At 41.3% G+C, this 22,277-nt stretch overlaps 2 protein-coding genes across 3 annotated transcripts in view; both read right to left on the bottom strand.

Moving 5' to 3' along the window:
- Positions 1 to 312: 312 nt before the first annotated feature.
- LOC133872352 (dof zinc finger protein DOF3.5) lies at positions 313 to 1,135 on the bottom strand. The gene has a single exon (XM_062309841.1). It carries the CDS (start codon positions 1,105 to 1,107, stop codon positions 313 to 315), a length of 795 nt encoding a protein of 264 aa, XP_062165825.1. The 5' UTR covers positions 1,108 to 1,135.
- Positions 1,136 to 4,395: 3,260 nt separating this feature from the next.
- The window catches only part of LOC133872966 (protein virilizer homolog), a 36,746-nt gene continuing 18,864 nt past the window's right edge, over positions 4,396 to 22,277 (bottom strand). The window contains exons 18-28 of one of the 2 annotated variants that reach the window (XM_062310663.1): positions 21,809 to 22,024; positions 21,539 to 21,694; positions 21,402 to 21,455; positions 21,088 to 21,302; positions 20,927 to 20,996; positions 20,251 to 20,576; positions 8,210 to 8,393; positions 6,725 to 8,122; positions 5,872 to 6,621; positions 5,705 to 5,776; positions 4,396 to 5,139 (exon numbers count right to left, since the gene is read on the bottom strand). In XM_062310663.1, the coding sequence (XP_062166647.1) occupies positions 5,116 to 5,139; positions 5,705 to 5,776; positions 5,872 to 6,621; positions 6,725 to 8,122; positions 8,210 to 8,393; positions 20,251 to 20,576; positions 20,927 to 20,996; positions 21,088 to 21,302; positions 21,402 to 21,455; positions 21,539 to 21,694; positions 21,809 to 22,024 (3,465 nt within the window). In that variant the 3' untranslated portion in view covers positions 4,396 to 5,115. The remainder of the gene's footprint in view (positions 5,140 to 5,704; positions 5,777 to 5,871; positions 6,622 to 6,724; positions 8,123 to 8,209; positions 8,394 to 20,250; positions 20,577 to 20,926; positions 20,997 to 21,087; positions 21,303 to 21,401; positions 21,456 to 21,538; positions 21,695 to 21,808; positions 22,025 to 22,277) is intronic. The other variant, XM_062310664.1, reaches the window with a different exon arrangement.

The raw sequence follows: 22,277 nt of genomic DNA, 5'->3' as shown, positions 1-22,277 counted from the left end.
CATACCACGAAGCACTTATTCACTTACCATTATAACATAATGTTGAATATCGAATCGTTTGTGCATTATCATGCATGCAACGGAAAAAAAAAAAAAAAAAAATTAAAGCTGTTGGCCGTGTGAATACATAACTTTTTACACAAATGGATCATGATCAATCTCAAACTGGTTGTACCACTTTGTGAATACAGTGTACTTGCATTATTTGAAGGTAATTTTCCCATCCTATTCTATACAATATATATATATATAATCATATTGAGTGAGTTGAAATATGAAAACAAGGAAGAAAATCGCACTCCTGAGTCCTGATCATGTCCTTGAGAAAGTATCATCACTTGACAAATCGAACGGGCTCCAATTAGAGATCAATGAATTGGGATCTTCTGCTTCTGGTCCGAGCTCTGGCAGCTCTGTTGCTTGAAAGCTATGATTCACCATCATTTCCTGAGAACTGGACCACACCACTTGTTGAGAGGCCATGTCTTCTCCAGGCAATGGTGGCAAAGCATAATAATTAATGCTTGATGAGTCATACCTTATAGATTGTTGATGATGATGATCACCTCTATCTTCATGCTTCTGAATTGAATCTACAGATCCACTAAAGTACATCTGGGTATTGGAACTCGGACAAACTTCCACGGACAGTTGAGAAAGATTGTGGCATCCAAAAAACCCATTTTCTTCCGTTAATTGAGTAGGCAATTCTGGCAACTCATCAAGTGGCGCCGTCTTCGAATCCGGCTTTTGATTCAAGAAGTTTGCATACACAAGTGCTAGGTCAATGTGTGAACCATCAGGGCACATCATTGTGGAGCTAGTACTGGGATGCCCCATTGGGTCATTTGGGAGCTTCCCATGAGCCAGACTAGTTCTGTCGGTGGATAGCCTTAAGGACTTGCCCCGTCTGTTCTTCCGGCAGCCGCCCCCGACGGGCACGTTTCGGAGGGATCCTCCTTTAGTCCAATACCTTCTACAGCCCTTGCAAAAGTACCTCGGCTGTGTCAAGCTGTAGTTGTTGTAGTAGCAGAATTTGGTGTTGCAAGAACCACATCGGGGGCAGTTTGGCGATATCTCAACGTTTGGCTTCCATTCCCTTTCCATGACCAATCGCCTCAGAGATCGACCACCTCGTAGGCTTCATCAAAAGCCTTTTCTTTCGCTGTTTCTGGCCAAAAGAGTTATATGGGGGCGTTGGGAAAGTTTATGCACTCCCATGCACGTGTCTTGGAAATGTGTATGTATGCGCCCCATGCATGCACATGAGAGCGTGTGAGAAAAATTGGGATTTTGTGGTGGCGTTGAGGACGACAGCCGGTATCTCACAGCCAGCCCCCCCGTAGGCTGATACAAGGTGTCGGTGTTGCAATACGTGGCACAACGATAGGAAATGCGGGTGATATGGAAGCAAATGCTTCGAGATTCGAGAGGCTCATTTTCTTAAGTTTCTTCAAATGGCAGACAATAGAGATTAAAGTAATTAGTACACACACACACACACATATATATATATATATATATATATATATATATATATATATATATATATATATATATATCTCGCTACATATGCTCCCCCGGCCCAAAGTTCAATTATGCGAGTTTCAATGTTCATTATATGAGTAAAAAATAAATTTAATTATTATTTTTTTTTTTTATGTGAGTTCAACCCGACCATAAAATATTTAATTAAAGTAAAAGATAAACGAGAGAAAAATTGATAATGCCCTAAACATTTTAATATTACATCAATCCTTTCTGTATTCTTTCAAGTATGTTTCGATGGGTGTAAAGAAAAGAAGCAAACAACTTTTAGGTTGATTTGATTATTTCATTAAGTAAGGACTTGGCTCCTCTCCAGTTGAGAGGAACTTGAGAGGAGCCAGCCCTTTATGTTGAGAGACATTTTGATAGGACTGGCTCCTCTCCAGTTGAAGTACAACCGGAGAGGATCCTAATTCAAGGAAATGTTTTATTTTAAATTTTAAATTTTAAATATTTTTGGGTTGACATTTTATTTCGGGAGAGGCAGGTTCACATAAGGAATGTCTCATTAATTGGTTGTTGTATTGGTAAATAACGAAGAATCTCTAGGATCATGGGCTTCTTGGATCATACAATTTGTATTTTACGTTTCATACTTTCATTCATATATATATATATATATATATATATATATATATATATATATATATGCGGAGGATATATGATGATTTTTTTAGATTAATGTGGGATTGTCAATCGTGAAGGCAACCAACGAATTTTTGTTGGTAAATCCACAGGACTTGGAGGAGGTAAAAAAAGAGTGATGGTGAATCCAGCTAGCTAGTTGGCTCCATTGCAACTAATTATGATAACCAAAGAGAAGTGTAGAGTCAACCCTGCTCTGTGCTCAATATGTGTAGAGTTAAATTTTGGGCCCTGGTCTCTCTTGACCACATCTAGATAGCTTGCAATTGACTGTTCTTCTCTCCATCTCCAACGAGATTTCCTGTTAAGCAGAGACGGAGGGAGGGGGGGGGGGGGGGGGGGGGGGGGGCGCCGGTAGGGCCATGGCCCCCTCCCAAATTTCTTGCAAAAAAAAATTATAAGGTTAAAAAAAAAAAAGTCTAAAAAAAAAAAATTATTTCTAAGGAGCCAAGGAGGAAGACGAGAGCACGATCGACTGCTTAGTCTGCTTTGCTGGGTACAAAAGAGTCTGGGAGAGCAAATAGGGGGAGGACAATGTCATGGGGCGTCTCTGGAAAATGGAAAATGCCGAAGCTTGAAGAAGATGTGAGTTAGAATTAAAGAAGAAGGTGAAAGGTAGTGTTTTGGGAATAATCGAGAGAGAAAGCTAGATGTGGTGCCAGCTGCGACACGTGGCAGTGTTGTGGTACAGCTGGGCAGCAATGGGATGGTCCAAAACGGTGCATAGAGGGCTAGTTGTTCATGCGTTTTATGCTTTCAGGCTTATTGTTTTATTCCTGCGTTTTGTGTTTATTTGTCTGCATTTAAGGGGGAGTCCTTGTAGGCCAGTAGCATATAAGGCCATTAGGAGTTCGTTAGAAGAAAATCTTTTTCCACCTTCCAAATTAATCTCAAATTTTAAATATTGTACCAAATTACCAAATAATTTTATCAGTTAACCATATATTCATCTTAAGCTAGTTATGTTCTATTAAAAAAAAAAAATGATTTTTTTTTTTTTTTTTTTTTTTTTTTTTTTTTTTAACTTCAAAAAGAGTGGAGGAAAAATAATACATAAATATTTGTAATAAATACAAGAAAGAAATTAAAAATGAGCTAACATTTAAAAAAAAAAAAAAAAAAAAAAAAAAAAAAAAAACATAATTTGAAAATCAAAGTAAGTTTCGGCAGCTTGCCCCTGCCCATAATACTTTCTGACTCCGTCCCTGCTGTTAAGTATCCTAGCTATCAATAAAGATCTCTTCATTCCTTGCGGCCGGGCCGACTTGGAAGCAAGCTACCTATCGCCTATTTTGCCCCCTTTATTATTATTAGTAAGATAGGTTGCCCCTCTCCCCTTTTCGTTCGATCGATTGAACATCGATAAACCAAGAAAAGAAGATTCAAGGGTTAGAACAAACATATAGCAAAAATTCTTGGAATTCCTTGGAGATTCTTGATTGGTGATGAGCTAACTATAGTACAAAGTCGTACAACTATTCATTAATTGGCCATGTGCCCCAATAATCTCTGGCATTCATCAACAACTACTCTTTGAAAAGTGGACCAATTCGAAGATTTCAAGATGTCCCAACTCTTATGCACACTTCCTTTTTTTTTTTTTTTTTTTTTTAGAAGAAACTCTTACGCACACTTGGTTACAAACTAGGCTACTTTCCATCTTGTGTTTAAAAGCATTTCGAAAAATTCTCCTCCTTTGAGGATTAAGAGTGGCAATAGACCCTCTGTAATTCCTTTTTTCTTTTCCCATATTAACTAGGAAAAAAAAAAAAGGATTTTGAAATAGCTCCCAAACGATATTCAAATCAGCATTGATTGTTAATGTGGTCGTGTGAGGCCATGCAGCCTTCATTGGAGTAGACAAACACCCACTACTCTTTTTTTTGTTTCTTTCTTTCCTGACCCAAAAAGGGGAGGGAGCGGCCGGAATGACTTTCCTAATCATGATGATAGTAACACCTGCCCGCTAAAAATCAATGACAAGAAGAGCCTAGACGAATAGACTACAGGCACTCTCCCAAGTCAGTTTAACCATAGCTTGACACAACTGCACCAAATGCACTAGTGAACACCTAACCAGTAAGGCACAGTAGTTTGATTACTGCAGTAGTTTTGTTGCCGGCTAAGGCGCCCTTCCTTTGTATGGCTCTGCCCTATCTATTCATCTTTTTTTTTCTTCATACATACACACACACACACACGAAAAAGACCAATTAATTATTGATTCATATATCTAACAGCTAGAATAAAATAAAATCAAAACATTCTCTGAAAAAAACCACCAACACAATTCCACATATTTGGGGATGTATCCCAGAGAGCTGTGCCATAATATTCGTACGCAACACCGCTCTGAACAAGGACCTGCTCCAATCCTTCACAAACTAAACCTCAACAGTCGAAAACCTTCTTCTGCGGCTATCACATGGAAAACAATGGGAAAATCCATGCACCATAACCTTCACAATAAAATTTCCTATATACACTGAGTTACTAGAAGGAATGTTGCTCTCTACAGTCTCAATACAACAAATAATGTTCCGATACACCTGTTTCAAGTGGATAGCAATCCTCCACCTTGCAGCTTCTCAAAAGCCACATCTTCAGCTTAATACACCCCTAAGAAACTGGCGATGAAAAGTGTTTCCAGTTGATTAGGTCCGAAAATCAGATGATTGGGAGGCAATTTAATTCATATATAAACTAAAAAGATACATGTATATAGTACATTACTGATAAGAAAAAAATGGACTTAGACGTGATGAACAGAAGACCAACGCCGAGGGGCATTTGTAATTCTTGCAACATAGAACAATGGGTACTGGGGCAATGACTTCATACATACTCGGACCAGTAGTTTCCATTGTTTCAAGTATACCCAGGACAGATAAAAGTTCATCCTTTAATTCCTCTACCACCTCGCTATAGCTGACCGCCCAATCTTTCCTGTTAAACGACCAAAAAAAAACTCTTTTTAAGTATTAAAAATAGTATATGAAATATTATAATATACTGCCACAGAAGCCAAAACCTCTAATGATTATGTGCGTAAAATGTTAAAAGGCATCAAAGAGGCTAATTCATGACCCTCCAAAGTACCCAATAGAAATTGCAGCAGACCAGAACTGATAGTGGCAATGGTCCCACAGCATGATACTAGAAAATTAGGACAAGATCTAAAGTAATAAATGGGATTTCGAGAGAAAACTTTCAAACTTGGCTACCCTTTCTATTGTCAACCAAAGATAACAACTCAAACAGAAAATAGTCTCAGAATAAGCGACTTACAACAGTATATGCAACAAGGAGAACAAACCTAAAAAATAAAGCTAAAAGCAGAAACTGTTTTTTTTTTTTTTTTTTAATTTTTTTTTTGAATGACACTGTTTAACACGTACTACAATATTATCTTCTCTTCTTCATTATTGATGCGCAATGAATGCTAGCAAAATAGAAGAAAGTTAAAAGATGTGAAATGTAAAATCTTTTGAAATAATGCTATATATATAACCTGAAGCATCTGCATTAGTTTTGGATGCTGCTCCAGAAGCTGGCAAAGTTTATCCCGATCACTTAATAAAGACTGCCATGAAAGAATAACAATAATTATAATGAACAAAAGCAATACCGGTAATCCCATATATTGAATTCTTTGACTTGGATTATATATAAAAATACCTGAATAGCTTCTGGAGATTTAAAGTACTCGTGTAATGACATTCCTGAATCCGTTTGCTGCTGGGTTGCCACCTCCCCTTGGTGATGTAGAACTTGCTGTTGGGCATGTTCAACTTGCCGCTGTTGTTGTGCATGTGAAAACTCTTGCTGTTGAGACTGATAATAGTTGGTTATTGAAGACATATGTGACTGTTGCAGAATCTGCAGCGGATGCACTTGCATTTGAATTTGATTTTGCAAAGAAGCCCCTTGCTCTAACTGTTGAGAAGCTTTAATAGGTGGCCTAGGATGCTGAGGTGGCTGTGGAGGACGTGGAAGCTGGGGGGGCTGCAGTGGCTGCAGCTGTGCAATGGAATGTATTGACGGTATGGAAGGCTGGGGAATGGTGAGACTCTGCAAGATACTTGGTGGGTTCTCACCCAGCTGCTGGTTTGGAGTGCTTCCATAAAGAGTCATGGGAATTGAAGCTGATCTATTGAAACCCAAAGATGGCATCAAGGGAGGTGGTGGATAAGAAGTTGTTCCAGCAATTGTCGGATTGTACGGTGAGGATGAGGAAGTAGAAGTTTTGATAGATGCTAAATTATAGGGGCTAGATGAGAATGGAGGTGGTGTAGGAGGAAGTGGTGGAGGTGGCCTAGCAGATCTGGGAGAAGAGAGAGAAGTCCGTGAATACTTCGAATCTGGCATGGGAAGGGAAGATGCCAATGATGTTGAACTGTTGTTGAAAGGTAGGTAATCCGACAGAACCTGCAAAGAAGAAAAGACATTAAATAAAATAAATCCAGATTCAAAAAAAAAAAAAAAAAATGGATGGATATGCTGCAGCAAAATTGTGAACCTATTTGCTTACTTGGAAGGCCATGGGAAGTGACTGCTGCCCATCCGTTACAGGGTTAATAAATAAGGATGACTGACTTGGAACTAGATCAGAAGTTTGAGATATTACAGGTGAAATTGTTGGAGGAGGTGGCATTGGAGGTAAAGGTGGTTGATTTGGGGGAAATCTCTGGTCATACAGTCCCTGAGATCCTGTCGCTACAGGTACATTAACAGCAGTTTGTGGACTGTTCTTTGGATACATATTTTGTGGAGTTATCCTAGACTCTGGTAACTGTACAGCTGATGCTGATGAGCTATTGTAAACAGAGGCTGGAAAACCAGAACTACTTGTTGCTGCTGAAGAATCAAACCTATTGGAGGTTTTAACAGGGAAAACATTTTTTGTCTCATCAGACTGCTCAAGATACTTCTTATCTGAAGAAACACTTGATTCTCGAGTCAATCGCATTTCAGGACGCGAAAGTGACATCCTTGAAGAAAACTCACTTTGGGTGTTTTCATCGACATTAGATGAGATTGGTGTACCCATGTGAGAAAATTGGCTATTTTCATGGATATCACTCTCAGTCTCTTCAACAATAGAGTGGGGAGAACTTTGGTCAACTATGACTGGGGCAGGCTGCTGTAGATTATCATCTGGCTGAGGAAAGGGCAATTTGTCATCAGATTCCGACTCCTCTCCATCAAATACTATATCAATTCCCTGAAGATCGTCATCTAGCTCTGTTTTCAACTGCTTAGATTTGAACTTCTCCACATCAGTGCCATTCTCAGAAGCCACATTCTTCACTTGTGCTGCCGATTCCCCAACAATTGTTGCCACTGGATTCTGGCGTTCCCTTTCTAAGGCCATAAATTTATCCACATGTATTGAGGGTGGCCTTCCACCAGTAGATCCTACTCGTGGGATAGATATCACATTAGAATTACTAGTATTATCAATAATTCTTTCTCTTGCAACATAGTCATCCACATGCATAGAGGGCGGGCGGCTGGTATTTGGTTTCCGCCCCCTGAAGTTGTCCCTGCGAGTAGAACCAGAAGGGGCATTAGATGGTCCTGATCCACGTGAAAATGCACCTTGGGCAACAATCTCGGCCGGTAAATTTTCTCCTCTAGCACGCTTACTTAGACCATCCACTGAAGACACTTTCCGCTTTCCAGGAAGAGCTGTCTGTGACGATCTATCATCAGGACATTCCCACAGGAACTTGTCTCCTAGTCCTCCTAGGTAGAGATAATCATCATCGTTTTCAGCAATGCCATCTGCCATCCGATGTATCTTTGATGAAACCAGAACATCATTCGATAACAAAAGAACACCTTTACAAGAAAGAATATCATCCATCTTAACTGAACCAGTAGGCTTCTGCAACAATAACAACAATGACTTCGCAGATTCTGTGACCTATACACCAATGGTAAAGTCAGGTAGTAAACAAGCAGTTGAGGGGAAAACAAAAAGCTAGAAAAGCTAAATTTCAAATTAACTGACCCGATACCAAGTTGTGTCCATGTCAGAGGTGGCTGCATGGTCATCAGCAATGATATTTGAACACAACAGAGTAATCAATTCCTGTATGTAATTGATGTTTTCTTCAGAAAAGCCGCCAGACCCATGTGTATCATCAGGAAGCCCAAAAAGGTATTTCAATGCAACAACACTGTCCAAGTTCAAACTAACCAACAAGCAAAATTGTAAGTCTAACGAGTCAAATCAATTTCAGAGAATCAACACACAGAAAGACGATAATCATAACAATTATCAAAGATTACTCTATCATCTACATACGAAGAATTTGTAGCAGTAACTAAAGTTAACACCTTATAAAGCCTATGCACATACAGAAAACCAAGAGACATCTTGAAAGTCACTTCAGGTCAGTAATCCTTTTGCCTTTCAGGTCCCTTACAGGACTGAAAAAGCTAGTAAAAGAATAAATTGAACATACTAATAATAAAATGAATTCAAAACTAAAATTAACATGCAGTTCCTAGTATAATAAACTGAGAGGAGCATACAACCAATTGTAGATGAACATTGCTTCAGTTTTATAAAGAGAGATACACCTCCAAACAGGTGAAATTCCATCTATAAACCCTTGTATATTAACTATTTTCTGCAAAACCAGATAAAATTACACGTAACTTTATGGCAAGTAATTTTCCACCCCATGAAAAATGTTAAATACATAAATGCACGCATGCTACACAGAATTAGTGTTACCCCTCTCGAACCAAAAGCATCCCTGCCCATAGTTTGAACCCTAGACTCAACGCATGCTATAAATGACATCAGTAGGCTACATACAGGCCCTCTCCAAAGCCAAAAGCCTCTCCTCTTACTGTTTACAAAGAGAAGAAAGCTCGGAAAGCACACAGAGTATCAAAAGGTTCTCCTAAAAAACTTACAAACCAAATAGGAATGCTGACGGGCGGACATGCAATCAAACAAAGGCCTCCCACCAAAAAAGAAAATGAGGCCTTCAATGCATCCCCAAAAAGTTAGTCATTGGAAATCAGGTTGTTGCTTTATCTCCAAATGGTCCACATAATGCAGAGCGAAACAGAGTTTCAGATAAAGCCACTTTTATGTCACCCAAAAAATCCTTTCAAACCAATCAAATCCAGAATTTGCTTTGCAATTAACAATTCACCCAAAAAATGGGAATACTAAGGAGTAAAATTCTCTCGCAACAGATGATAGATACAGCGGGACCAAGTGCCCTCACATATCACATGGCGACACAAGGTTGCCAATATAGTTTGAAAGTTACCTAACACCATATCAAACACTTGCAAAATCCTTACGATACTAGTTCTTCTCACCATTAACAATTGTAGCTTTTATATGCTACACACTGAATTAATCCACTTGCACCTTACACTCACATAGTTATACATTTGCCTACGTTGGTAACTAAAATCCAACAAACCAAACAATACAAGTAATCCCTTGAAACACTCAAAGTTTGGCTCGTGAAGGATACATTCCACAGAACATCTTCACTAGATTGAATCTTGAAGCAGAAAAAAGATATAGAATAACATGAAAGCTTAAAAATATTAAAATTAAAGGCAGCAGCCTAATGGTAAATTCTCTTAAAGAATAAAGCCTTTATTTTAACAAATGTCCTCTCACGGTCCTCAAAGTTCTGATCGTTTCTTTTCCTTCAAAAATACCACATAAGGCAAGATAGTATTATCTTCCATACTACATCAAACTAAAGCCTGCCGCCTTAGAGCAAGCGAAGAGGTCTACTATGACGCCCCACATCGCCTGGATATGGGAATGAAAATGTGCTTATATGTATTTTCGTACTCTTCTTGACACAACGCGTTTTAAAGCCATGATGGCCATGAACCTATCAGAACTCCGCAGTTAAGCGTGTTTCTGCGAAAGTAGTACCGAGATGAGTGACCTCCTAGAAAATCTGGTTCGGAAGAGCCCAAAGCGGATAATATTGTGTTATTGGAGGTGGGTTGTTACATCTACCACCAGACTAGCGCTCTCCAGAGAACCCTAAAAGTAATAAGAGGTCCACTACTATTTTCCCCCTATCTACAAAACCCTTTGATTTTAACCAAGTGTTCTCGAACTTAAAAAACATTTTGGCTCCAAGAAGGCCTATTGAGAAGAATAGGAAAATGATCCGAGCACAATCTAGGAAACCTTTTAAGGGTCAAATGAGGGAATTGGGCTTCCCAATCCGGGGAAACAAGAAATCTATAAATTCTAGACCACAGGGGAGGGTTTTTTTTTTTGATAAATAATAAACAAAATAGCATTAAAAAAGCGTAAAAGGCGCCCCTAAGCATACAGGAAGTATACAAAAAGGACACCACAAAAAAAAAAAAAAAAAAAAAAAAAAAAAAAAAACCAACAACAACAACAACAACAATAACAAAGAAAGAACACCCGAAAAACCCAAAAGAAAGAAGAAATGCTACATCAAACCCCCAACTTCTTGCCTCTAACCCGGCTAGAACCCACACCCCTAGCATCGAAATTAATTGAACATTCTAGATTCTTTTTTTTTATAAGTAAAATTTATTGAAAAGGCGCAAAGGGGGGCAACCCAAAGTACACAGGATGTATACAAGGAACCCCTAAGGAACAGGGGAAAGAGAACAACTTTCTAAGAAATCAAAATAGGAACAATCATGTATAGTCTTAATTCTATCCCTCCACATATACAACAATTGCAACATCTTTCTCTTCAGATTTGACAAACCCGTCTCACAATCTTCAAAGCAGCGAGCATTCCGTTCCCTCCAGATGCACCACATCAAACACAGCGGAGCCATGCGCCAAATCTGTAACGAGGTCCGATTACCCTTCTGGCCCCTCCAACTCCCCAACATATCTTTCACCGACTTCGGCATTACCCATTCCACCCCAAACAGTTGCAAGAGAACCCTCCATAATTCAGAAGCCATCATACAATGCAGAAATAAATGATCGATGGATTCTCCAGCGGATTTACACATATAGCACCAATCCATTACGATAAAGTTTCTCTTACGAAGATTATCCAGAGTTAAAGATTTCCCTATAGTTGCTGTCCAAACAAAGAAAGCCACTCTCGGGGGAACATTAACTTTCCAAATACTTTTCCATGGGAAGGAGAACTGAGAATGACTCGACAACAAATGATAATAGGACTTTACCTCAAAGGATTTCTTACGGGCTGGCACCCAATACAACTTATCCTCTCCCTCGCTACTAACTTTGAAGTTGTACAAAATCCCAAAGAACCTACTAACCGCATCGACCTCCCAATCATGAACCGGACGAGCAAACAAAATATTCCATGAGATGGTGCCATTTTGTCTCTGCATAATATCCTCCACCCAAGCATCCTTTCTTGTAGCAATAAGAAACAACTCAGGAAAGAGGATCTTCAAAGGAATATCCCCACACCAAACATCATGCCAAAACAAGACTTTCGAGCCATCCCCGATCTCATATTTCACATGCGCAGCGAAGTCATCCCATCCCCTCCTAATGCTTTTCCACACACCAAACCCATAAGAACCCCCAACCTCCTTAGAACACCAACCACCCCTCGAACTACCATATTTGACCTCCACCACCTTTCTCCAAAAAGCAACTCTCTCCATAGCGAATCTCCATAACCATTTACCCATCAATGCTTTGTTGAATCTAACCAAACTTCTCACTCCCAACCCTCCCGAAGCTTTTGAAGAGCAAATCGTACGCCAATTAACCAAATGAATTTTGAATTCATCACCAACACCACCCCATAGGAAATCTCTCTGAAGTTTCTCCATCCGATTAGCCATACCCACAGGAATAGGGAAAAGAGAAAGAAAATACGTAGGAAGGCTAGAGAGAGTGCTATTAATCAAAGTAAGCCTCCCCCCTCTAGATAAACACACCTTCTTCCACCCTGCTAGTCTAGCTTCCATCTTCTCAATAACATTGTTCCATATATTAGAATCTTTATATTTAGCACCCAACGGAAGGCCCAAATACTTAATCGGAAGCGAAGCCACACCACACCCAAGGATACTAGCCAACTCCTCGACATCCTCTACCTCTCCCACCGGGACCATCTCAGATTTGGATAAATTGATTCTCAAGCCGGAAACTGCTTCAAAACAAAGCAACAAACACCTCAGATCTCGGACCTGATCAACAACCGGATCACAGAAAATCAACGTATCATCCGCAAATAATAAATGGGAAACCTTCATGGCAACCTGGGAACTCGATCCCACTGAGAAACCCGATAGCCGCCCACTATCCACTGCTGCATATGTCATCCGACTGAAAACCTCCATCACCATCACGAACAAGAGCGAAGACAAAGGATCCCCTTGTCGAAGACCCCGAGAACTACGAAAAAACCCTGAAGGCGACCCATTAATATTGATGGAAAAAGAAACAGTAGAAATAGCATGAGCAATCCAGCCAACCCATTTCTCCCCAAAACCACATCTTTTTAGAACTTAAAGCAGAAATTCCCAATTGACATGATCATAGGCCTTCTCCAGATCCAATTTGCAAATTATGCCCGGAGTTCCAGAACGAATCCTACTATCCACACATTCGTTAGCCACCAACACTGAATCCAGAATTTGCCTCCCCTCTACAAAAGCATTCTGAGACTGAGAAACAACCTTCCCCAAAACCACCTTCAACCTATTAGCCAGAATCTTAGAGATGATTTTATACATACCACCTATTAAGCTGATAGGACGAAAATCCTTGATATCCACCGCTCCGGCCTTCTTTGGAATCAACGACACAAAAGTAGCATTAAGGCTCTTTTCAAATTTACCGGTAGAGTAAAACTCCTTCAGCACCGCAAAAATATCATTCTTCAATATCTCCCAACACTTCTGAAAGAAAGCCATAGAGAAACCATCAGGCCCAGGAGCCTTATCCCCTTTGAAGTTCTGTATAACCGCCCAAATCTCATCTTCCTCAAACTCACGTTCCAACCAAATTCTATCTATATCATCAATGGAAGAGAACGATAAGTCATCTACCTTTGGTCTCCACTGATACTGCTCACTATAAAGCTTCGCGTAGAAGTCTACAATGTGATCTTTGATATCTGCACGATCCTCAGTCAATTGACCATCCACCACCAGTGCCTCAATCATGTTATGCCTTCTATGAGAGTTAGCCACACGGTGAAAAAATTGTGTTGCTGTCCCCCTCTTTTAACCACAAAGCCCTGGACTTCTGTCTCCAACTGACCTCTTCAAGAAAGACATGCTGCTCTAACTTTCTGGAAAATTCTACCCTCTTTTCTTTTTCTTCATCAGATAACGGCCTCTCCTCTGCAATCAAATCCAGCTCGCACAGTTCAGTCTCAAGTTTCTTCTTATTAGCCCCTACATTTCCAAACACCTCCTCGTTCCATTTTCTAAGGTCAAATTTCAAAGCTTTTAATTTCCGAGCAAACACATAGCTAGGCGACCCTTCGAACCCATAAGATCTCCACCAACCCTTTACCAACTCCTCAAAACCATCAACTTGCAACCACATATTCTCAAACTTAAAAGACACCCTGCCTCGTCTACCGATGCCGCAATCCAAGAGCAAAGGATAATGATCCGATAGAACCCGAGGCAAACGCCTTTGAGAAACCTCAGGAAAATACTCCTCCCAATCTGGAGACAACAAAAAACGATCTATTCTGGACCACGAACGGCAATTAGACCAGGTGGATCTCCCCCCAACCAAGGGAAGATCAATGAGAGCCTGATCAAAAATGAACTCAGAAAACTCAACCATAGCATAGGTAGATCTCCCTTCCCCCCCTCTTTCGCTCGGATACTGGACAGCGTTAAAATCCCCCCCCATACACCACGGCATCTCCCAAATATTCCTCACACCCGCCAATTCATCCCAAAGGCCTCTTCTATCACAATCATCATTAGGCCCATAAACACCCGCAAAACCCCACTCAAAAAAGTCTGACACATTCCGAAAGGCACAGGCTACCACGTATCTCCCAACATACTCTTCAAACTTCTCAACAACTCTTCTATCCCACATCAACAAAATACCTCCCGAAGCCCCTCTAGAGCCCAAATACACCCAATCCACATAAGCACAGCCCCAAACACTATAAACCAACTCCCTGGTAATAAACTCCAATTTTGTTTCTTGTAAACATACAATGTCTGCTTTCCATAAACACCCGCAAAACCCCACTCAAAAAAGTCTGACACATTCCGAAAGGCACAGGCTACCACGTATCTCCCAACATACTCTTCAAACTTCTCAACAACTCTTCTATCCCACATCAACAAAATACCTCCCGAAGCCCCTCTAGAGCCCAAATACACCCAATCCACATAAGCACAGCCCCAAACACTATAAACCAACTCCCTGGTAATAAACTCCAATTTTGTTTCTTGTAAACATACAATGTCTGCTTTCCATTCCCTCAACAACCCCCTAATCTTCGTTCTTTTCTCAAACTCATTCATGCCCCGCACATTCCAAGAAATTATTTTTGGCTTCAACATAAGCAATTGCCTACCCTCCCCTTCCTAGTCAACCTGGACGATTGACCTCCTTTCCCATCATAATTCACCGAACACTCTAACCTCTTCACTTCACGGTGTCCTCGGTTCCCCATAGTACTACTATTATTGTTTTGCCTCACTCTATCAGAAAACCGTTGTGCCTCAATACCATTAAACAATTCCATCATCTTCTCCTCAAGGCCTGAACAAGAAATTCCAACAACTTTGCACAAACCACTAATTCTCTCAAGCACCCAATCCGATGACTCCACTCCTAAATCCTTCTCCAAGACTGCCAAAGGCATAACATCCAGCAACTCAATATCCCCCAGATTCTCCTCTGTGCTAGTCATCAAGGCTAAACTGTTCCCCATCACCCTTCTCCCGACAATCAAGATCACTCATAACCTCATCCACCTTACCACTCACTTCAATCATTTCTAGGCCCCTGCACTGTACTGCCATCTCTCCCAGTCCAATCTCAAATTCTGCCTGTTTCGGACTTTCTAACCCTTGCTCCCCCACCTCCTTGCCATCTCCTGCCTCTCCACTCAAACCAGAAACCAGTCCGAGCTTACCCAACCTCCCGCTTTCACTGCCCTTGTTAAAGCGCTCCTCCTCCTCCTGATTTTCTGCCGGTCCTGGACTATAGACTATCGAAACCTGGTTCTCAATCGAAGTAGCCTCCTCTGTGGCCGATTTCAACCCTCCGATGACCCCTTCGTCCCCCTCTGAACCAGCTCCAATATCCTCCATATAGCTCCCCGCATGCGCAGCATCCCGACTCCCCAACCTTCCAGACCCAGAACCGGGATGGGCGAGCTCGGAACTTACCTCCAGCGACCTCATCGGTGATATCTGCCTTTGCTCGGCCTTTTCCTCCACCGACTCCGTTGTCGACCCAGCTTGGATCTTCTGCCTAAGTAGAACCCGACGCTTGTAGGTAAGCTGTGGGCTTCCACATAACTCTTGGGCAGCTGCTTCTTTTCCTTTCTCCTTATTTCCTTGTTGGTCCTGCGCAGGAGAGCCCAAAGCAACCTGACCCACTTCGATGTCTGTTTGACCTTTGTTTGGGCTTACGATGACCCGGCCCAACTCCAGCCGATCCAGCCATCTTGTAACTTCATCACGGATGGAGACGAGCAATTTTTTGAAATCTGCCAGCTGTATTTGCCCTTCCGCAGAAGCAACCAGGTCGTTCAGCACAGAATGCGCTCCACCAATAGCTGTACAGTCTCCTCCCTCCTTCGTCGCCGGCTGCTTCTCCGATCTTGCCAGAAAAGACAAGGATTGCTCTCCTGAACCACCCAGATTATCCTTACTTGATTCTCCATTTTCTAGCTTACTGCTGCTCCCTATCAACGCCTCCGCAAACGATCGGCCATCACGAAACGCCGGTTTCAACTCCTTTCTTGCAGCACTTGGTATATTTCCGCCTGTTTTCCCCCCAGCGGCTTTTCTCTCGAGGGATTTCTCTAATCTTCTCAGTTGCGCTAGACAATTTGCCCACCCACAACCAACTCTTCCCTCTGGTATCATCACAGACGATCTTCTACCTCCAAAAGCATACTCTAACAGTTCCAAGAAACTACCGTGCTCGTTCCCCCTCCGCTGCAGGATCAACACCGTCGAACCCACCCGATATGTCCTGCAGAAATCCCGAATCTCCCCAACCTGCTTCAGTTCCTCCATCGCTCTCCTAAACCATCCTACACTTAACGTATTCAGGAACACTGCCCTGAAGAGGCCCTTATTCCACTCAGCTAGCCTCACTCCATCCCCCACACAGACATCCGAACGAAACTCGAATGATTTGGCTTCAACATAAAAGTAACCGACGTAACCCATGACCAACACCTATTCTTGACCTCGCTTTTCCCCTTTTTCCTTTTTATCTCCTTATCCTTCTTAGGAGGGGAATCAGAGTCATAGCGCTGATCCTCCATCAAAGCCAAAAAATCCAGAAAACCCTTCTGATCAGATCCCACGAACGAAACCCCCATCGTGTGAAAACATGACCTACTATCTTTCACTACCCTGGGGTAAACAACAACACTTTCCTTCGGACCAACCCCCTTAGAAGATTCCCCCACCTCAAAGACCCCAGACGACAAACCAGGTAACTGGGGGCACCCATACACAGAGGAGAACGGCCTTGGCCATGGAGGAAACAAAACCCACTGAAAATGGGGAATGGAAGCCGCAACCTCGAGAGGACCTCCAAACTTCCCAAAATGAGGATCCCCACCAAAAATCCTTACCAAGGCAGGGGCATCCGAATGCACCACTGCCTGCCTAAGGAGAGAACCTGAAGGAGCACCAGAAGCAACGCCAACGGAAGCAAGCCCAGTTTTAAGTTTGAGAATATGTGGCTGTAGGAAGAAGGGTTCATTGATAGGGTGAGGCTTTGGTGGGCGTCTTATACCTTCCAAGGCTCCCCTAGTTTTGTTCTTGCTCAAAAATTGAAGGCTTTAAAGGTCAATCTCAAATTGTGGAATGAACAAGTGTTTGAAAATGTGGACTCCATTAAAAAAAGCTCATCTCGAAGATTTGCACACGCTGATAGGCTTGAGGAAGAGAGAGGTTTAGACTCTAAAGAGTTATTGAGGAAAAGCCTGATTGTTAGTGATCTGGAAAGAATTATTCTCTAAGAAGAAATTAGTTGGAGACAAAAATCTAGGGTTCTTTAGCTAAAAGAAGGCGACAAATGCACAAAGTTCTTTCATCGGATTGCAAACTCGAACAGGAGATCCAACTCCGTAGAATTATTGTTTGTTAACGGCTCAGTTTCTTCAAATCAACCGGCCATCAGAGAACATATTGTTCAATTTTACGAGTCCTTATTTTCAAAGCTATACAACTAGAGGCCTAGATTGGATGGCCTTGCTTTCAACTCTTTAGCTACGGAGGAGGCCTCTAGGTTGGAGCTTCCTTTTGAGGAAAGGGAGGTCCTAAAGGTGGTGAAAGGTATGAATCAAGATAAGGCTCCAAGTACCGATGGCTTCCCCATGGCTTTTTTCCAAGACTATTGGGATCTGATCAAATCTGATATCATGGGGGTCTTTTTTGATTTTCATGCTCATAGCAAATTTGTGAAAAGCCTCAATGCCTCCTTCATTGCCTTAATCCCCAAGACTCCTGGGACGATTGATCTCGCGGACTTTCAGCCTATTAGTCTCGTGAATGGTATTTATAAGATCATTGCTAAAGTCCTTGCTAATAGAATGAGTCGTGTTATGGAGAAGATTATCTCAAAGCCTCAGAATGCTTTTCTTAAAGATAGACATATTTTGGACTTGGTCCTCATAGCCAGCGAATGTTTGGATAGTCGTATCAAGCCTGGTATTCCTGGGGTGCTTTGCAAGCTGGATATTACGAAGGCTTTTTTGATCACATCAACTGGAAGTTCTTATTGTACATGCTGAAAAGATGCGGTTTTGGGGAAAAATGGGTCTCTTGGATATCACACTACGTTTCTTCAGTGCGCTTCCCTGTTTTGGTTAATGGTTCTCCATTCGGCTTATTCAATAGTTCTAGAGGGCTGAGACAGGGTGATCCTCTATCTCCCCTTTTGTTTGTAGTCGTCAAGGAGGCTTTGAGCAAAATGTTTTCTGTTACTGTTGACAATGGTCATCCCTCAGGCTTTTTTGTGGGTTCTAGGCTTCCTATGGTTAACATCTCACACTTGTTGTTCGCGGATGATACCTTGGTCTTTTGTGAGGCTAACCCTAGCCACCTCCGCTACCTGCGCGTTCTCTTATTATGTTTCGAAGCTGTCTCTAGCTTAAAGGTCAATCTAGCCAAATCCCTCTTGGTCCCTGTTGGCAACGTGGATAATGTTGTTGAGTTGGCTGTCATCTTGGGCTGCGGGACTTCCTCTGTGCCCCTGAAGTACGTTGGTATGCCGCTTGGGGCATGTTACAAGGCTAAGTCCATCTGGGATAGTATCATGGTTAAGATGGAGCGTCGCTTGGCCACTTGGAAAAGGTTGTATTTGTCCAAGGGTGGCAGGGTTACCCTTATCAAGAATATTCTCTCCAACCTTCTGACGTACTTCTTGTCTCTCTTTCCCATTCTTGCTCGAGTGGCCAATCGCATTGAGAAGCTCCAAAGAGACCTTTTATGGGGTGGGATAGGCGATGAATTTAAATATCACTTTTTGGTTAGCTAGGGCAAGGCCTGCTCTCCTATCTCTGAGAGAAGGCTGGGGATTAGAAATTTGAGGGCGTTCAACTGCGCCCTGCTAGGCAAATGGCTATGGCGTTTAAGGTCTGAGAGAGATGCGTGTTGGAGAGTCATGGTGGATTCTAAATATGGCAACATATGGGGCGGGTGGTGCTCTCTCGAGCCGACATGTGCCTTTGGGGTGGGGGTGTGGAAGAACATCAAAAAAGGATGGGATTCTTTCTCAAGATTACTAGATTTGTTGTGAGGGATGGTTCCAAAATAAGTTTTTGGCATGATTTATGGTGTGGGGACACAGCTCTGAAAGTAGCTTTTCCATCGTTATTTAGTATTGCCCGTGTAAAGGACACCTCTGTTGCGGATAATTTGGAGTTCTTGGACGATTCCAACCAGTGGAACGTGAGCTTCATTAGGGAGGCTCACAATTGGGAGGTAAACATATGCTATATGTATCAAAAGACTTGGGAGTCCGTGGATCATCTTCTTCTCCACTGTGATATGGCTTCTGCTTTGTGGAGTTCTCTTTTCAGTCGTTTCGAGATATCTTCGGTTATACCCAGACGAGTTGTCGACTTGCTTGCTTGTTGGTGGTCCTCTGAAGGCTAAGGAGCACTGCGGTTTGGAAAATATTGTCTATTTGCCTCTTTTGGTGCTTATGGAGGGAAAGAAACAATTGGAGCTTTGAGGATTTGGAATACCTTGGAAGAGATTCTATCCTCATTCTACCTTACTTAGTACTTTTGGACTACGGCTTATGTCCACCCTTTGTCTTTTACTTCTTCTTTTTTTATAAGTAGTGGATTTTATAAAAAACGTAAAGGCGCCCCTAAGCATACAGGAAGTATACAAAATGATACAAAAATAGGAAAGAGAGGGGAAGGGGAAAAACACCCGAAAAACCCAAACAGAAGGAAACCTAGAAAACCCCTACAAAACCAGCCCACAAAACCCAAAGACTAATACATCACATTAGGCCGCTTTGCCTTGCCCCGGCTAGAACCAAAACCTTTGGCATCATAATTAATCGAGCACTCTAGGTTCTTTACTTCACGACTCCCTTGAAACTTAAAAGAGGAAACAGGAGCCTCTAGACGATGCTCCGCATCAATTAGAGTAATGAAGTCTAAAAAGCCCTTTACATTCCCCTCGTGGTGACTTTTGCTGACTTTCTCACTCGCTTTTCTCTTTCTAATTAGGTATTTCCTTGTATACTCCCAATGTACTAAGGGGTGCCTTACATTTTTTAATGAGATTGGTTTCTTACTTATCCAAAAAAAAAAAAAGTCTATGTACAAATACAAGCACACAAAATCCATATAATGCATGACAAGAACTCACCTTTTTCCATCCGTGCAAAAGTGTAAAGCACCCAAAGACAATGCATCAATGGCCTCAATTGCATAAGTTGACAAACTATCTTTTGTATCAACAGAACTCAACAGCTTTTTCCAGCAACATAGCAAAGGGGGGCAACTTCTCCACTCAAATTCACTAAGAAGATCATATTTCGCATCCCTTTCATGTCTTCTCCCTATTTCAGGCTCCTGAATAGCAGATTGGATGTGAACGGAAATAGCTGCCAGAGCAATTCGACCTTCATTTCTAGAACCTAATGCACTAAAGGCTGTAAGACACGCGAGCAACTCTTTTCCAACCGGTAGGACCTGGAAAACCAGGGGAATTCTCCATCACTATCAATTCTTAAATGTTTTCCTAACTTATTTAAGAAAATGTGAGGTTGATTTAAATCCTACATAACAAATTTCAAAGTGACATAATACATAACAGGAAGCAAACATCTTATGACTGATAGTGATCTTTAATACTCTTTTTTTTTCTGGGTCAGTAAACTTTGATACTCAATTTGTCACAAGGTCGTGCATTTTCCTTCTCAGAAGAAATGCATTTCATAAAAAACAACAAAACTTCTAGAGAATTAACCACATACAGAGCAGCATGAAGAACTTGGACCAAAAATAAAACTTCATTTATTTGGTAAGGAACTAGTAGTTACCAGAGAAAACTTAAGGAGATAACATAAAATCAGCAAACAGTCTTCAGGACTCAAATTTTCAAATTTGCACCTGATAAACCATCCAAGAATTTTGAAATTTACATGGTTAGATTCTCAACTTATAGGAAAGAATCAATATAAAGAATGTATTATCTACTCACAGATCGGGTCTGCCAGGGTATTGCCATGGTGTTCGTGCATTAAAAAGTAGCGAGATGGACTTGAATACAGGGGTGCACCAACTGAGCGAACTAAACCCACATTTAGCTGAAGATTTACCATCTAGAATCTGTTTTGCATCCAAATCAATGGAATCAAAACCCCTCTCCAGCATTTGTGTGAGCATCTGAACAGCACCTTCCTTTAACAATAGTGCCTGAAAAAGAAAGTCATTGCAAGTAAAAACCATGGCAGGGTAAAGAAATGCCATATATAGTTTAGAACATAATACAAAAATTAGTGAAGATTACTAAACCTTGCCACAGGGATGCTCCATTAAGCCAGCAAGAAAATCAAGAAATCTGTAAACCTGAAAACAGAGAAAAAAAGAATTACATCTAAGTTACCAGACTAGATAAACTCTAGACTGTAATAGTGACAGAAAATGTTCACCTTGTAAGCATCCATGTCTGATGGAGAAGATGACTCAGAAATACAATCACGAGTCCATGATAATATGGGTTGCAGAAGTACACAAGCATTTTCAGCATTTTGGCAAGCAATACGAATTATTAAAACTCGAAGCATGTCTTGAATGACCACCAATGCCTATTAGAAAAATACAATCAGAAATAGACAACAAAGTAGAACCCCAATCCCAATCCACATTTTCTTAACAATGCCAAAGAAGAGAGAGAACCAATCCAAGGGAAAGTGACATACAGATATAGCATAGTGTTGGATAATCTGAGCAAGTTTGTCAAGCTGTGGCATCAATTGGCTAAGCAGCTTTTCAAGGTGTGCAGGATCAAGATACCAGTTGACCTGTCTCTCCTTCTGAGGTCCCAATAGCGTCCCAATGGCTAATGTTCTAAAGGCACTCAACAAGGGCATTCCGTTTTTCCAAAGCCAGATGCCTTCTTCAGGAAATAAATCATTCTTGCAATACAAAAGAGATTTAGAAAGAAAAAAAAATAGTCAAACATTGCACTTCAAAGCTGTCAACATAATTTTATAGCTGATACAAGAAAAAACATATGACACATCAGCTAATTAAATAAATCAGAATAGAACACCAAATATTCAAATTCATCCAGTCAAGAAAACAACGAAAACATTGCTACACCCATTCCATGTTTTGTAGTGCTGATAGATAATCATAACATCAATGAGACTCCTTGTCCCACAGGGC

This window comes from Alnus glutinosa, chromosome 7 (assembly GCF_958979055.1).
Source record: "Alnus glutinosa chromosome 7, dhAlnGlut1.1, whole genome shotgun sequence".
Taxonomy (NCBI): Eukaryota; Viridiplantae; Streptophyta; class Magnoliopsida; order Fagales; family Betulaceae; genus Alnus; species Alnus glutinosa.
This window is presented reverse-complemented; position numbering and strand designations above follow the sequence as displayed.